General features: G+C 34.9%; 1 protein-coding gene across 4 annotated transcripts in view; it reads right to left on the reverse strand.

Moving 5' to 3' along the window:
- Nucleotides 1-1119: 1119 nt before the first annotated feature.
- The window catches only part of SMC6 (structural maintenance of chromosomes 6), a 35983-nt gene continuing 19956 nt past the window's right edge, over nucleotides 1120-17146 (reverse strand). For 3 of the 4 annotated variants that reach the window (XM_055713034.1, XM_055713036.1, XM_055713035.1), the window contains exons 17-27: nucleotides 16077-16237; nucleotides 14254-14389; nucleotides 13272-13352; nucleotides 11219-11389; nucleotides 9384-9521; nucleotides 8493-8638; nucleotides 7738-7863; nucleotides 6252-6357; nucleotides 4759-4911; nucleotides 2992-3089; nucleotides 1120-1683 (exon numbers count right to left, since the gene is read on the reverse strand). In XM_055713034.1, the coding sequence (XP_055569009.1) occupies nucleotides 1575-1683; nucleotides 2992-3089; nucleotides 4759-4911; nucleotides 6252-6357; nucleotides 7738-7863; nucleotides 8493-8638; nucleotides 9384-9521; nucleotides 11219-11389; nucleotides 13272-13352; nucleotides 14254-14389; nucleotides 16077-16237 (1425 nt within the window). In that variant the 3' untranslated portion in view covers nucleotides 1120-1574. The remainder of the gene's footprint in view (nucleotides 1684-2991; nucleotides 3090-4758; nucleotides 4912-6251; nucleotides 6358-7737; nucleotides 7864-8492; nucleotides 8639-9383; nucleotides 9522-11218; nucleotides 11390-13271; nucleotides 13353-14253; nucleotides 14390-16076; nucleotides 16238-17146) is intronic. The other variant, XR_008732677.1, reaches the window with a different exon arrangement.

The raw sequence follows: 17146 nt of genomic DNA on the forward strand, positions 1-17146 counted from the left end.
CTGTCTCTCTTCTGCCACACACTTCAACAACAAAAAAAGCCGACCCTGTAAACCTCCTCAAGGCTGCCGTGAGCCTGCTGGCCCATTACCCTGGGCTTTCAGAAGGAAACATCTGAAGCTTTTAAAAAAAAAAAAAAATCACTAGACTTATTTCCTACATTTAGAATGCACTAGAACTGCAGCTAGCTTTCTCAGCGTATTTCCTTCAGTTCTCATCTAGCATCCATATTTTTGAAATACCTACAAATTCTTGCATAGTAACTGAAAGACATCAGAAAGCACAAAACACTGTACAGCACCTAAAACCAAATTCAGCTACAAAGCAGAGTTAAAACTTAGACTACAGTGAGTTTACTGAGGAACTGCTGCTTGGTAAATAACTGCAGAAACTGCAGAACTGTTCTCTCAATAGTCTGTATGGCTTTTTATATCCACCTAATGAAAAAAAAAAAAAGTATGTCTAATGGCTGAACTCTAAAAATTGATTGTTTTTTAAGAGCTCCCAACAACTTCAAGTTCCTGGAGAAAGGAGAACGGAAGAGAAAAAAATTTATTCGGGAGTTTGAAAAATCTGGTTCTTCTGTCTCCTTCTTATCCCCAATAAATGCTTGTATTATTTCAATAAAGCAAGTGTATTTTAGTTTAACTGCTGTAGTATAGTCCCAGGGGAAGACGGAAGGGGAGTGGGGACAGGAACACCCAGCAAAATGCAGGCCTACAATGCTGTAGAAAAGCTACTGTATTATTTTCCAGAATTCTTATTCTACTTCATTCCTCTATAGCGGAAGGACTTCTGTCACTTTAGTTTGTTACAATGTAATAAATACCTACACTTAGTCTATACCTGCAAACTCAGACTGAGCAAGAGCTTAGTAAATTAGAATTAAGAACCTAAGTTCATAAAACCATAATTTGCTAGGTTGTACAAGCTCAGGTCCAAAGAAACTCAAACTCTTCCCTATAAACTCTTTAGGAAGAAATAAAATAACTTTTTTTTCCCCACCTAGAGAATATATTGCAAATAAATTTCTCACTTCTCTGATTATGAAAGTACACACTATAAGTACTAATAGCTTCTCATGTACAGTCACTGTGGTTCCACTGGAAAAAAACACCACACCTGTTTTACAGCATGTATTTATTATTATTAGCACATGTTTACAAAATAAAGCAGAGCTATAAAGAAAACAACTTAATGCTAATTTTAAGTGTGTAGACACTAAAAAGCATTACTACAAGTATCAGTCTCACTGTATTAAAATATTACTCCATAGTTATACAAAATATATTTCAACTTTTCCAGAAGAAAAAACAGAACAACTGATAAAAAATTCTACTAGCTGGTAGTTACAAATATCAACTGAACACTAAGGATTTTCCCGTTATCAAAATGGTGATTATTCTTGGTCTGTACACATACAGTAATTCAAAGAAGAAATATACAGGAGCCTTCTCTTTTCCTGAGAGTATTCTAACAAAAAAAATCCTCTTATCCAGCATCAGAAAGTAATAACTTTACACATACCAATTCACATTTATCCCCAATAGTATGCCATATTTACACACAGAGATACTTATTGTTCTTCCTCTCTGTCATTCCTATTTTGGCAATTTGATGTTTTCTGGCCTCTTTCAGGGTCTTGCAATTGGAGGATTCGAATACGGGAACTTGCTGGCACAGAACTAAAAATAAAGTATGCATCATTTAAACAGTGTTTCTTGTCCACAAATTTCATATATACATTTGATTCTTTCCATTACATATTTTCCTTTAACTCCCCCTTTTTTAATTTTACAATTTTAAAAAACAGTAACATGGGGTGAAGTTCTGGCTCCACTGAACTGATACTGAAGCCAGACTTCAGTAAAAGCTTGAGGTAAAGACAATGACTGATTTCAATCTTGATTCCTAACCATTAGAATACTTTAATTATAGAGCAGGTACTTTTAAGAGAAACTCCAAATGAAATAATGATCAAATATGCTTCATATTTGCCTTACAGATCCTGTAGTGGCACACAGCTTGTACCTGTATAATCACTGATAATCATACTAAAAATGAGCAAAGTTATTAAACAGACATTTATACGGGCTTCTCCACCAATTATCCTAAACTTATTTCTTCTGAAGGTGCCTCTGTACTTTTGTGAAATCAATTTTTCGCTGAACATGCAACATGTAACAAAATATAAAACCAAGCTGCACAAGAATTATTAAACTTTTAATAAACAGTAACCATATAGAAAATTCCTTTAAGTTTATTGAATACAATTTCAGAAGTTTCCCAGAAAGCATTTCCACTTAAACAACAACAGAATACCATTATTCTACTTTTTATAGATTTTAGTAAGGGAAGACAATTAAATCAACACTACTTAACTACCCTCTGCATGCTGCACTGATTACATTTGGCTAATATAGAGAAGAGTAACGTTATGCAGCTGTGTAAGGTTAGAGTGACTGTCCCCTTATGCTAGGCATGGCTTTACTGGGGATTTTTATATGGAGGTTTTTAAAAAATTTGGGGTTATTAGATCAAAAAAGATAACAAGGAGTAAGCGATCAGCTTCTAGATCAATGATATTTAAGAAAAAAAACAACTCTCAAATGACAAATATCTTGAAAGTATTGTAGGATTAATAGAAAAATGGAAAAATGCAGTGTCTTCTGAAATTTTTGGGAGAAGAGGGATATACAGTACTAAAAGTTATCAGGAGCCCACTTTAAACAGTAAAACTTTTCAAAAAGCTGTTCTACTTAAGATAAAGTTATTCAAGTCCCACCAAACTACCATATTAAGACACATTATACAAAGGAAGAGTAAAAACCTATTAAATTCCTAGAACCATCAGCAATGAACTGCTTAATTGTTGATACTCTACTGTAAAAACAGTAAAATTTCTTTCTCCTCATATTTTTTTCAAGGTATACTCCTTGCAATAGAGCTTCCTGGTTATTCTTGTACCAGGAAATAAAACACAACAGTATTACCTCATGTTTTGTGGGGTGAGCAAAATGAACTGTCGATGCTGCTGAGAATCAGCCACCTTAAGAATCATATCCATTGCAATTCTTCTGTTAACCATGTCCTAAAGAAAAAAGATTTATCAGGTAGTGATATTAACTGTGTATTTCACTGGCCTATTATTGAACAAATTAAGACAAATGCCTAAGAATAAAAATTCATTAGAAAATATCTTAGTAGAAAAACCTATTGGAATTAATTCCTATACAGCAAAGTTGAGCTAAAGAGAAGTCTAATGAAAACTAAGCTGGAGAAATGTTAGGGTAAAATTCTAAAAGCTACAAATCATAGTCTGGGAAATTCTTAAACTCTACTTTCTTAGTATACATGGACGACAGAAAACATCTCTTGGAAAAATAACACGCTCCTACTCATAAATCAGCTTTGATACACACGTACTACTTCTTTATTGGTATGCTGAGATGAACTGTATTTTAGCAGAATAATGCGTCTTGTAAAATCCTGCCTCAAAATTACCTGAAAGGATTTAAGGGCTGCATGAAATCAAAGATATTCTGTAGCTTGTTTTTGTTGTGATTATTATTACCGATTTGAACAAGACGTTATGCATTAAGCTTACCGAAAAAAATGTGTAATGGGAAGCTATTATTAGCAGGAGTTAAACAAAGGACTGCTTCTAGACACTAACGCTTAAGGCTAGCGATCTCCCTAGGAAACATGCTGATGGAGCCCTCTTGTGGTGGGTCTCCAGGATTACATCAAAACTCCCTAACGTGGAGACGGTAAGGTTGCACTGACTGGCACAGCAGCGGAAAGACAAATCACATGGAACTATTATGGAATAGATGACATGGAAGTTCTCTGCAGGGCCTATGGTTCCGAGTACCCACCCTCTTCTGGACAGATGGATACACTTCTTCACAACTAACTTGTAAAAGATGACCTAAGCTCCAGAAGTCAGCTGAAAAATGACTGCTTGAACACCTTAGATGCATACTTTCCTCTTTGAAATTCTTTACCTACAAAGTGTGAAAATCTTTTTTCGCCTTTAGGTCTGTGATTCCCAATAAATAAATCACCGATAGGGGAGGGACACTGAAGGCAAAATGAAATAATCCAGTATCAACTCGGAGAACTAATTATTTTCTCAAACCACACCACACTGCATATTATTAAGGCGGAAATAAAATAAAAATACATTAAAAAATTGGTTAATTGCCTATCCAGGGAAGCTGTACACAAAGATGAGGTTTATCAGTTTTAGCTGACGTTAGTATTTACTGTTCATTATTCTCTATAAAACGAAGTTCTGAGCAGCAACAGTGAACTCAATTGATGTACTTGCTCTGAAAAAGAGACACACTGATCTCAAAATCTGTAAAAGCAAAAGCACATGCTAAGCCCCAAACTGTCACAGCAACATGCAGAGGCAACCTGCAACAAACACAGTAACAACTGCTTGGGGAATGAATAAAAAGTTATATTTTACGGGTTTTGTGCTGAACTAAGGTTTAAGCATGTAAAGTACAGAGATGCTCATAGCTCTGGCTACCAACTTCAGAAACAATGCTTCAACAGTCACTAAGCAAAGTGAACAAGCTCCCTAACAAGTTTTGGTTTTGGGGATTTGGGTTTGGGTTTTGGTTTGGGATTTTTATTTATTATTTACAGTTAACTGTAGTGTTTTAAAATCTAACCAAATACAAACAACAACCCAACTGTTTGACTTACACAAATCAGAACAGCATATGTAATTTAAATTTAAACTATACCATATAGACATCAAATTCATCCAAGCATCTGAAAGGAGATTCGGTAATTGACCACAGAGAAAGAATGAAACAAACTGTTGAGAAGGAACGTTCACCTCCTGACAAGGATCTCACATCATTAAGAGAAGCTTTGTCTTCCTCTCGAGGCTGAATCTTGAAATAAAAGTAACAGAGCAATTTTTAAAACACAAGATAGGGGACTTACTAACAGGATCATAATTTTAGTGGCAAACGAATTACACATGAACAGAGAGAGATCACCTGAGAACAATTTTATGCACTTCACTGCCACTGCCATTCTGGAATGGAATGGCTCCTAACTATTTAATAACACGACTTGTACAATCACTGCAGCTTTCTCCGTCACAGCAAAATACATTGAACAGACTGAATGACCCTGCCAGTGTTTTTTTATTCAATTCTCTATTTTTAATAGTTGTTAAACAATGTTTAATAAATGTCAACCAGTGTAGTTACAGTAAAATCCAGTAGTTACTAAATACAATAGAAAAGCAGGTAATTCATTTATTGATTATATTGATTATAGGAGGAACCGTTTCTGCGGAGCACATGACACATCGCAAACAGTCCTCTAGTTACGTTGATTATGATGGCACCTTGTGGCATTCCCCCTTTAAGCTTAAGCATTACCTTCTATTAATTATATTACCTTCAACAAGCTAAGTGGGAAAACAAAGAATTATTTTAGAGTGTGTTCTTTTTTGGGGGGGGGGGGGGGGGGGGGGGGGTTTGAGGGGTGGGAGGGCAAGGGGACAGTGTTTTGGTGGGGTTTTTTTTCAATTTATTTTCCTTGACTAAATGTAGGTCTCTTGCATGAGAAACATGAAATACTAGCTATACAAAAAAAAAAAGTATTCTGATAAAGCCAGGTAATGACTTGACATTTTACAGACTGAATTTTAAGTTCTTCAAATACATAACCTTCACCTGTTTAATTGGGACTGCATCAACACCTATTTATATTGTCACTACACGTTTTCCCCCCTCAATTCCTAAACCTGAAATCTCCCACAGAAACAAAAGTAAATAGCCCATGACAACAGTTCTGGGGAACAGTGTTAAAAGATACACAGAAAAAAACATAATATCGAATCTTTCAGCCATTAGAAGTTGTTTAAATAACAACTAGAGCCATTACACAATCACACAAATAAAGGCAAACTTCCTATCAATGAAATAGGAATGAATAATTTTGAAAGTCTGACTAGGATGACTCGCTAGTGAATTCTTATCACCCACCTAAGGCAACAGTCCAAATTTATTCCATATAATCTAGCAACCTGTCCATATAAGATGGCAATATGGCTTTGGCTCTTGCTTGTTTCCCACAATATCCTACAATTTAACATACCAGATTTGGAGAGGGAAGAACGATTTATTCTATCCTTTGCAATACATGTTCTAGCAGCTGGTATTAAATAAAAATAAATCATTAATTATTATGGTAATTGAAGTAATATAAAATAACTTACTGTTATTGAAAGTGTCTCATTCTTGTGATCAAAGAGTATTTTTCCATAGCAAGCTCGAATACGTAATAAACGGTCAAAGTAGAGTTTGCATCGTAAAGAAAGGAGCCTTAAATCAGTTAAATCAAGCAAACAAACATTAGGTCAGTGAGTTTTAAAATACATGAAAAAGTGCCAGCAGATTTTTATCAACAGTTCCACATCATAATCTTAAATATTAAGCCCTGCTCCATTAAGAACATTTTCCAAAATCAATTACACTCTCAAGTGGGTGACATTCTGTACTGGCATGCTGGAGATAATCACCGACACAAAGTACCAAGGTAAGAAATCCACAAGGTACAGGCTTTGTACTTTCTAGAAGTCTTTTTCAACAGACTGGAACCCTTTTACACCATTCCTCACAACTTCAACAGAAAATGACCACATTCCATTTCTTTCCTATCCAGTATTAGGACTGCACAGTAAGAACAGTAAAGAATTCACAGTCTCTGCTAGACCCCAGGAATTAAACAGTGTATTAATTTCTCCCTTCACACACACACACACACACACGCCAATTCGAGCATATAATTGCTCGATACACAATACATCAAGATTCCTTCAAGAACAGACTATGGTTCCAAGACATCTCGAAATGGAATTCATACTCAAATTTAGCACTAAGAACAAGATTCTCTTTGACATAGGCACCATAAGGGAAGCATCAGATTCTGCAGGTAAATCTTAACCACTACTCTTTCTATACTTCCACCTGCAAAGGCTGGGATTCTCCTGATCATTATTATTTGTCAGGATCATACTGGCACCCCCTCCAAATCCCAGATCAAAAAGTACAGAAAGCAGAGTCAACACAGATATCCCTCAAATTCTGCTGAAATGAACGATAAACAGTAAAGGACTGCAGCGGAAAACAAGACCATCAGTCCTTCTGAAGGCAGACCGCCACAAAAACCTTCATTAATAGGTGCGGGATACTAGGGGACTGAAGCAAAAAAGAAGAGGTGGACTCTTAGTATGGGAACTCCATGAGGGAAGCAGCTGTCAAACTGCAGAAGCTGAATAAAGACCTTGAAGTTTTTTCAGCACAGCACCACTAATCACACTCAATGAAAATGAGTGACAGTCCACATGATTTCAGTGCTAGTATGTTGCTGACATTCTACTGACCAAAACCAGCACTGTCACACTGAAACAGAACTGCCTTAGATTACGTTGGCAAAGTCAAAGACTTTGGTGTGAAACAAAATACAGCCTCCACTGACCATGTTGTTTTTCTAGCCCTTGGACCAGGCTGCCTCTAAACTGTCAGGCACAATTGTATTGGCTCTGGGAGCAAGATCAGGTTAAAAAGGTTACTGTGAATACACCTTAGAGATACCTCGTTCCCATAAGCCTGCTCCATAATTTTTACCCTGGAATATGGGCACATACCTACATCTATACCTTACTTTACCTGAAACCTGACATTATAGTAAGATTAACTCACCTTAAGAATTGCCGGTATATTTTGAATCTCTGTGTCATTATTTCTTCCAGCAGCCTAATAAATTTCTTTAAATTCTTTACTTTAAGGTTTGTATCCTCGTATCTTTCCTTTGCATCATGAAACTGTCTGTTTTAATTAACAGAAAGTCCAGGATCAACACACATTACATTAAAATCAAGGTATTGTTTTAAATGCTGAAAATAGATTTGATAATCAAAACACTCAAATAAAAATTATCTTGTGAGGATCTACATTAAAGCTAAAAGCATTTCATGAATTAAGTAAGACACTGCTCACAAATGAAAAGTAGTCAAAAATTAAACTTTACTTCTATTTTTAATTCTTTTGAAAGGAAACTCTTACACCAAGGAGAATGAATGACTGGGCTCCCCATGCTCAAAAATATCCAAGGTGAGCAATTCCTTGAAACACCTGAGGCTTTGACTGCAGTGTAATTGCTTAACTTCTCCGTTAGTTCTTCATTACAGAACAACAGTTACGTTCCCACCACATAGTTGTAATTGGGATATTCTAAACACTAGAAGGTGACATGATTAGTGGTAGCTTCATATATATAGTACAGGTACTGTCTACAATCACTAGAGGGTATTTCAAGACTCCTAAACCTGTTCAGTACTGGTTGAGTGAGCAATCGGCACGGCATGTTTCCATACCTTCATACATGGTTTAAGTACTAAAAGCACCCTATCTTCTCCATCCTACCTGAACTACTTCAGACATTAAAGATGACTTACTTTATTATTTCTTCTCTGTTTCCATGGCGAGCGCTTTCCAAATTTATCCTCTCTCTCAAGCGAATCATTTCCACATCAAGACTCTTAACAGTTCTGTTGACCTCTATGCGTTCTGAACAGATTTGCCTAGCTTGTGCCACTTTTTCCTAAAGTAATGTTTGAAAGTCAATTAATTGTTACATTTTTTAAAAAAAAAAACTGTTTAGCCTTCACAACAAATATTTTGTGCTATGGAAAAACAAGGTCTCCATGCAAGAACAATATTTTTGTATTGTTCTTTGTGTACTTATCACAACAAACCTAGTTATCATTAACGATTTTACTGATGTTTATAGGCAAGTAGTTATTTCAGTGCTAAGAACTGTATCCAAGATCTTTACTATGTTCACAGTCATTTAGCTAACACAAATAAGGAACCAAATTCACCATATTTAAATAGGACGGTCTTCCAAAAGTCTTAGCGGATGTGACTTTAGAGTTAGTTAATAAAGCTTGATTAGGGTAAGTCCTCAAAAGATCAGGTATGAGGTCTGTACAAGGAAAATCCCAGTATCCAAAAAAACAAAGCAGTATTAATCTTAAAATTTGTGGTTTAAGTTAAATTGAATAAGTAATTTAATATTTTCATTGCAAAATACAGAAGAAATAGTCCTAGATGGATAACCACTAACCTATCTGTCAAAACAGAAACTGTACTCTGCCAGACAAAAACAGTCCTTGATTCTTTATACAAAATTACTTTTACTTGATTTACATAGCTAAGCAAATACTTGGTGCAGTTCAGTATCAATAGGATCTGTATGTTGTACAAGTGGAATGATTTATTATTAAGTATCAGAAAGATCATGATCATGTGACCTGAAAAAAAAGAAAAAAAAACCCCACACCTACCTCTAATTCCTTTTCTTTGGCAGCTAGTAATTCTTTGTGTCTTTTAATGCAAACCAGGTGTTCTTTCTGCTTGTCTTCATAGTGCTGCAAACAGCGTTTACTGTTTTCCAGTTCTGAGTCAGCTTGGTTTAATTCATCCTGTTTGAAATAACTTGAGATGTGAGCTCTTTGAGGTAGATCCCTAAGCATCTCTCTAATGTTTACTGACTTACCACCCAAAATTATGTTGTTGTTAACACTGCCTAATTGGTTTTGCTTTCAGTAAGACTATTTCTAAAGTTCAGGAGCTTTAAAAGCAACTTACCAGAAAGTCTATACTTAATTTTGACAAGGACATAATATGCTTGTAAAGTTTTTATGGATAGTACCTTGAGGAGACGTTTTAATCCCATCCTTCAGAAGAAAGCCATCCTTTCTCCTAAACCTACACTTTTTACACTACGTTCTAGCCAGTGTGACCTCAGCCAGAATTGCATTTCTGCCTGAAAATTCAGTGCCTTGCTATTATCTATAATATGATATAGACTACAGCAACTTCTATGATACTTAAGTGTTGATACAGTTGAAGTGGTATCATATCTTTCCAGAGAAGCAGAGGTATAAAGAATGATATAAATCAGAAGACAAATTTCTTCCTAATACCTGTCAATTAGATGGATTATCTTAAAAAGCCAAAATAAATAACCCCAAACTAAACAAAACCAACAAAAACACCCCAAAACACCAGAACAAGAAACAAGAAAAACAACCATCACCAATAATAACGGATGCTCTTGCCTTTTTCTAATCCTACCTTAAAGCCACAACTTGCTGTCTGTCAGCAGTCCATTAAACAACTGTAGAACACACAGCAGTACATCTAACCTAAAAGCCTTTCAGACATTTAAGAGTTGCCCTCTATTGCATTTGGTCCTCTTAGTAACAAGCAATAATGTTTTAATATTGTGAATAAATCTGTTCTATTTAAAAAGAACCACTGTGTAAGAAATGAGAACATTATCTTCAGCATTTCCACATCAGAAACAGAAAACAACTCATAAATATAATGTACCTGTTTCCTTCATCTTTTTGTTTGCTTTTGCTTTTTTAGTTTGGGCTGACTACATAGCAATATACAATTTGAGTGAGGCTCAGAAGAGAATCCTACAGCGGTCTAAGTTTTTCCTCATTCCATCCTTCTACAAGTTTACAATACTGTAAACATGCTGGTCTCTTATTTCTGTTTTCCATTTTCAAACCATTAATTCTTGACAACATGCAACTGCTTTCCATTTGCCAGTATCAAATTTTGCATGTCACCACTCTGCTATTTATCTTAAGTCTTGCTACTTCTCTGTGATTTTCAGGTGTCTTCTGTAGTCCTGAATAATTAAAATTACGTATCGGTACATTCCATGATTACGCAACTTTACAGAATAACAACCACTTCAGACAGAACTTCAAATGCTGTTTTGAAAACTGAACAGTTACGAACACTCTTAGCCGACCCTTATCAGAAACAGACAAGCCAAAACAACAAATGTGATGGACTAGAAAGAAAGTCAAGCAAACTATTTTTCCTTCCTTTTCAGTCCATGACTAAAAATAACTGGAAACAAACTCTTTAAACACAAAACACTATAGCAACTACACTTCATAATTGACATCACCGTCAAAATATTGCCAAGCTTATTTCTTGACATGCTCCAGATGGAATGCTCTATTTCCATTTTCATAGGTAGATCTTAAATGTATCAGGAAGCATCACAATCTCTTCTCCCACCTCCTTTGAACATCACCACCTCCTTGTCACACGAAGGGAAAGAATTAAAAATACAATATAAAAATTTTGCTACCTTAATTGGACCAGCAATTTCTTCTACTTGATTAATTTTTTCTCTCATTTCTTCAAGTTTTTTTTCAGCTACCTGCAGAGTATTTTTCAGTTCTTCCATTTTTCTGCTTTGCTGCTGCATGTCTTTTTTTACAGATTCCATCTTACTCTTATTTTCTTTAGCTTCATCTTTCTGTCAAAATATATTAAAATGAAGAATAATAAAAAGATACACATTTGCAAATTATTGTACAAGATTTTTTGGTTTATTACCACTAACAGGGTGCAACGTTACATACAATACTCTGTAACTCTAAAAAGAGTATGAGCAGCTCAACGTAGTTGTCACTAAAGCCCAGAAGAAGAGACTGACAGATCTTGCAGGAGACCACTAAATCAAACTGCAAAATAAAAAGTGGAATTTCCCAGTTATCTGACTGAAAATTAAGGGGACTTTATTTGGGAATTGTGATGAAAATACTAAAGGGGCTAGGGTTTTGTGAAGACTTAGCCACACTAGTATTTCACTATGGTAATTTTTTTTTCAACAAAAGAACAAGGTAAGTTCCCACCAGATCTGTGGCAGAGTATATACATCCATTACAGAAAGGAATACAGGAAGAGTAAGTGGATCGCCAATGTTTCCTAGAAAATTATACCATTTCTAATGAGTTATCATACATTCTGACTCAAGATGACAAATATTCCAAAACCTGGGAAAAATATGTAAATGCAACTTTGCATTACTTTAGACTCTCCTTCACAATCAAACAATTGTGAAATCAAGGTAGTAATGAAAGACAAATACCAAGTGGAAGAACAGCAATTAATTCATAGTAGCAGTCAGAAAGCACAGAAAACAGAAAAACAACAAAAATCCAAGAAAGGAATAAGGTGAATGTACAAATTACAAATATGTAAGTCTACCAGCTGTTTAAGACCATTATCAGAAGGTGATGGTAAAAATGCTGATGTTGAGTAAGTAAGCCTTCAATAATTTTTTAACAGAAAGATATTCTCCAGTAAAAAAGTAACAGACTATTTTTCCATCTCACCAAAAGGACAAAGAATAAATTATTTTTTTTTAAACCAACAGAACTAGATTATATAGAAAATGAGAAACCCTCCAAGAGTTTACAGAATCTGTACCGATCCCTTACTTTTCGAGTTAATTTTGAAACGTTTACTTACATGCACACATTGAAAGTCAGACTACTAAAAAAACGTGAGCTTCTGCCAAAATCAGAAGTGACAAAAAAACCCCAAAAATAAAAAAAAATCTGCGCAACTTAGCCTCTTGTTGATTTCGATAAAGTAGTGGGAAAACTGACATGGAATTTAAATGAAATAACTGTAGTATTATTATTAACATCAGCATGATTCTCAGAATTGAATTCTTGTCCATCTATACATTAGCTTGTTACAGAGTAACAGCCGAAATTCATGGCCACCAACATACAAATCACAATACACTATCGAACTTTTATTTCTGTTCTTAAACTACTATGTGCATATTCTAAGAACACATGGATAATGATAGGAACCTTGAAGGAATCAACATACTTCCTTAGGGTGATACATGAACTGTAAAACTTCCGTACAACAAAGCTAGAAGCAAAGCAAGAAAACTCTGGTTCAGGGTAGAGCAGCAGTGCTGTGACAATAATTATGCTCCAGAGTGGCCTTCACCTATGCTTTGATGATGACACTTCTGACCCCCAAACCTACAGCGTTACCTACAGAGATATTATTTAATACCAGTGTTTTACAGCATTGTGGATCTGGAACTAAAAAAAGAAAATGCACAGAATATACCTCCTTTACACCACCACTTTGCCTTCCATAAAGCTGCAGTGCTACTGGTTAGAAAAAAGAAAAACAAGGAAAGAAAAACTAACCAAAACCTCACCAGAAAAATAGACTTATGCTATTGCCACGATCACAGACATCCTATAAAGCGTTCTTCACTACTGAACTTGTACACTAGTTGAAAATCTACAGTATTTGCTCATTTCAAAACACTGCAAACATTATTTCGTATCCTTATTAGACATAATTTGATAAACTGTTCTTACTAATATATGTATGTCCATTGAGTGGTATTCTTGCACATTTTCAAGATCTGCTATTTCTGCATTTGTTTTTCTTATTTTTTTCTGAAAAGAAAAAGAAAAAAAAAAATGTTCTTAAGCTTACCTAGAGAGAAAACTTTACATTTGTTCATTTAAGTTGACACAGAAAGCATCTTCTAGTTTCATTAGTGCCTAGACAGAACTCTTCCCACTTACCTATGAAATCTGTTTTTCTAAGATATACTTGTTCTGAAAGTCAGATACACTTTAAATTATTATTATTAAATTTCCATTCAACATGACAATTGAAAAAAATGTATTTTATTTTTCCTTCAAATATTTATCTTTATCAATTTGAGTCCACATGCCAGGTTTTTTTGTCAGTTCTTATTTGTAATTTACTGAATATAACCTTATATAGCATGTATTATCTTACTCTGCCTAACTGTAACAACATTTACCACCACAAATACATATCCTACCTAGAAGTACTGGAAAAGAAAGAAAGAAGCCTAATAGTTGTAAAATGGTTTATAAAGATATTAAAGTTAGGAACACTTGAAGGTGAAACATTCAGCATATTAAAACGAGTCAGCAATATATATGAAGATAATGAAGAGAAACAGGATTCTAGGAATGAAAAGGCAAGGCTCAACAGAAATAAAGGAAGGGGAAGCAGGAAATGTGCAGCAAATATTGCAACTTCCTATTTGTGGCAAAAAAAGTAATAGAAATTTGTGAGATTTAGCACAAGAGGGGGAAAAAAACAACCACCAAAAACCCCCATACAGAAACAACAGCATATGCTAGGACTGATGTGGCCTCTACCATTCTGTCCTAAACGATGAAGGTGAACAACACGAAAGCAAATACAAAAGTAAGGAAAAACATCAAAAACTATCATCCATTCAAAATATACTGCAGAAGTCAAAATGAAGTAGGGAAAGACAGATCATTTTCTGAAAACCAATAGTGTACTTTTTACCTGTAGTTCTTTTTGGTGTCGTCTATGACCATGAAGATGATCTTCATTCTGCCTAATCTCATCTTCAATGGAATATAAACGCTGCTGAGATGCTGTCAACTGTGCCTTTTTATTTTCAATTTCTTTCTCCAAGTGACTTTATAAACAAAGTAGTATTGAGATATTACTTATTACACACACAAGGAAATACACAAATAAAAATTAAATGCATGACAAGACAAAGGGTAAAAATGCACTCCCCTAGAAAAAAAATACCTTAATTTTGTTTAGTATTGGACGGTTTTGATGATCAATAAAGCACCACCAAAGGTCTACAGCAGAACTCAGAGTTAATAACAAGCAGATAGCTGCTTGATGGTCTTAGTTCAATGCCTAGCAGATAAAACATTTATGTAATTTGAACCACCATAACCTCTCTTACCGATTTTCTGTAACAGGCCAAATGTTTGAACTAAACAGTGGTGTTACTGCTAAAAATACTACTGCATCTTAAAGGAAAGAAATACTTTGACTAGGACAAAACAGCTCTAGTCAGAGAGAAAACACATTAACAGAGATCTGAAGAAAGTTTTTTATGTAGTCTCAACACTTTTCCTTCTACAAAGGAGGTCACGTCCAGAGATTTCCGTAATTAATTCTTTCAGTCTGTGGTAAACTTATTTGAAATAAAAAAATCTTTGTTTTGTATTACTATTCATCGATGGCAAAACTTTGATAGCGTCTTTTACCACTGCAAAAGAAAGGGGAACTTTACTAATATTACAGTTTAAAAAATTTAAATATCTTAACACAAGTGTTTAAATCAACTTTTGTTATAGATGCATGAAATTGACTGATTAAGTCCGATCCCAGAATCTGTGTTTAATAAATGACGTATGCTATTCCAGATAAATGTGTCATTGCTTTAGGCTAAGTTGTGAAGTGGGGGGCAACAGAGGAGGGCATTTTTCCTTTTTAACTGGCCTACATCATTCCCCCACAGCAATATCGGTAATGAAATGCCTGTAACACTTTGAAAGTTAAGATAATCTTTGAGTGAAGTTCATTATAACAGCACTTTGCTCATGTCAGTATAACTAACACATTTAACTTCTCAGTTTACAGAAACAGATTTTTAACATTCAGTCTACACTATCAGCTATTAATACTAAAATTAAAATATTACATAATATGTCTGTAATATAATCTGATCCTCAAAAGTATTCTATTGTCACCAGTTTGCTTAGTGACATTCAAGTATAATCTTTGAAATATCTTTGGCTTTTTAAACTACCATTTTGAAAGTAAGCAGAAAAAAAGATATCAAAAATAAAATGGAGGGAAGGAGAAGTCAAGTTTATCAGAGATACCTGCCATAAATGAAGTCAAAAGCCTGAAAAAACACAGATGCAATGTTTGCAACCAGTAGGACTACACATGCCAATGTAACTTTGGTTTGACTATTCAGGTTTCCTTTGCAGTAAACTGGGATACCGCTGTTCAGGTATTAGGTTTATACAGAAACGGTTTTCACTTCATACTCTTTTCCAGCAAGTGTAAAACAAAAGGTAAGTAACTAGATTTCCTGGAATATTCAGCCCAGCAAATCCCTACTTGCTCGGCAAGGTTTACATGCCACAAACTGAAAGATATCTAGCTATAACTCGGGTTTGTACCTACCACAGAAAGGCAATGATATTAAAAGTTTTTCCAGAATTCCCAGAAGCAAATCATGAATCTCAGGAAGAAAATGGAGAGACTGGATAGCAGTGTACAAATATGCAATTCCACTCTTCACATCAACAAGTGCAGTTTTTATAGGTACAACATTACAAGATGCTAACCTTATTTCTGCTTCAACATCTTGGCTTAGGAACCTGGGTCTGACGTAATTAGAAGAGTAATACCGTTTTTCAAATACATGATCACCTTCAGCAGTAAAAGCCTCTCTACAATTTTTCGGGGGCCGATTAAACTGCATTACTTCACGAGCTTTACTGCTGCTCTGAAAAATAAAGTGGCCTTATCATACCAATAGAAAAGCAATCATAATTAAAGATATCAATTTTAAAAGTCTAGAAGCTGTCACCAAGAAATAATTCCAATTCCTAATGAAAAATAAGAAATACAGTAATAGAAGAGCGTAGAAAAACAAGATCTAGAATGTCAAGAATCTGCTTTTCTTAGGTGAATACAACACTTATGTTCTCAAAAACCACCCTCTTAGAATAAAAGAAATTGGCAGCTAAACCATTACAAATTTACCTGCATTTTAAGTTCCGTACACTAATCAATCTGTCATAATTTGCCATGGGGGGAAAAAAAATTTAAAAAATGATTAAACATACCTGTACGTAGTGACCTTTTGTTTAACTACCAAAAAGAAACACACATACGATAAACAATCTTCCAAAGCAAGCTGTCAAGTACATTGAACAATATTCAATTAGAGTTTGGGGAAACAGGTTGGTAAAAAAGAACATTGCCAATGCCAGACTAAATGGTCACAAGTGCCTTTGTCCAAGGCAATCACGTTATCCATTCAGAACTATCATTTCTCCCACATAGAAGCTGTACAACTTCTTTCAGATTCAGTTGGAAGTGCTCAAGTAGGGCTTCAAGATAATAACGTTATGAAAATCAGTAGTTAGTATAAGGCAGACAGGGAAGAACAAAACTAGCATTCCTGCCATAAGAAAAGCCTAGGAAGTTCAGCTGTTACATATCCCATTCAGTAACAGCCATGCTTGATAAACAGTCAGCTTTGCACTAGACAGCATAAACCACCTCTTTTCCAGTAGGAACGTCAACGGGAAAACTGGGACAAGTTGTTTTAGAGAAAAACAAAATCAAAAAAAAAGTCAGCATCATCAGTTCTGCTGCTTGTAGAGTACTTTTTTTAAATAAAAATATA

This window comes from Falco cherrug, chromosome 6 (assembly GCF_023634085.1).
Source record: "Falco cherrug isolate bFalChe1 chromosome 6, bFalChe1.pri, whole genome shotgun sequence".
NCBI lineage: Eukaryota > Metazoa > Chordata > Aves > Falconiformes > Falconidae > Falco > Falco cherrug.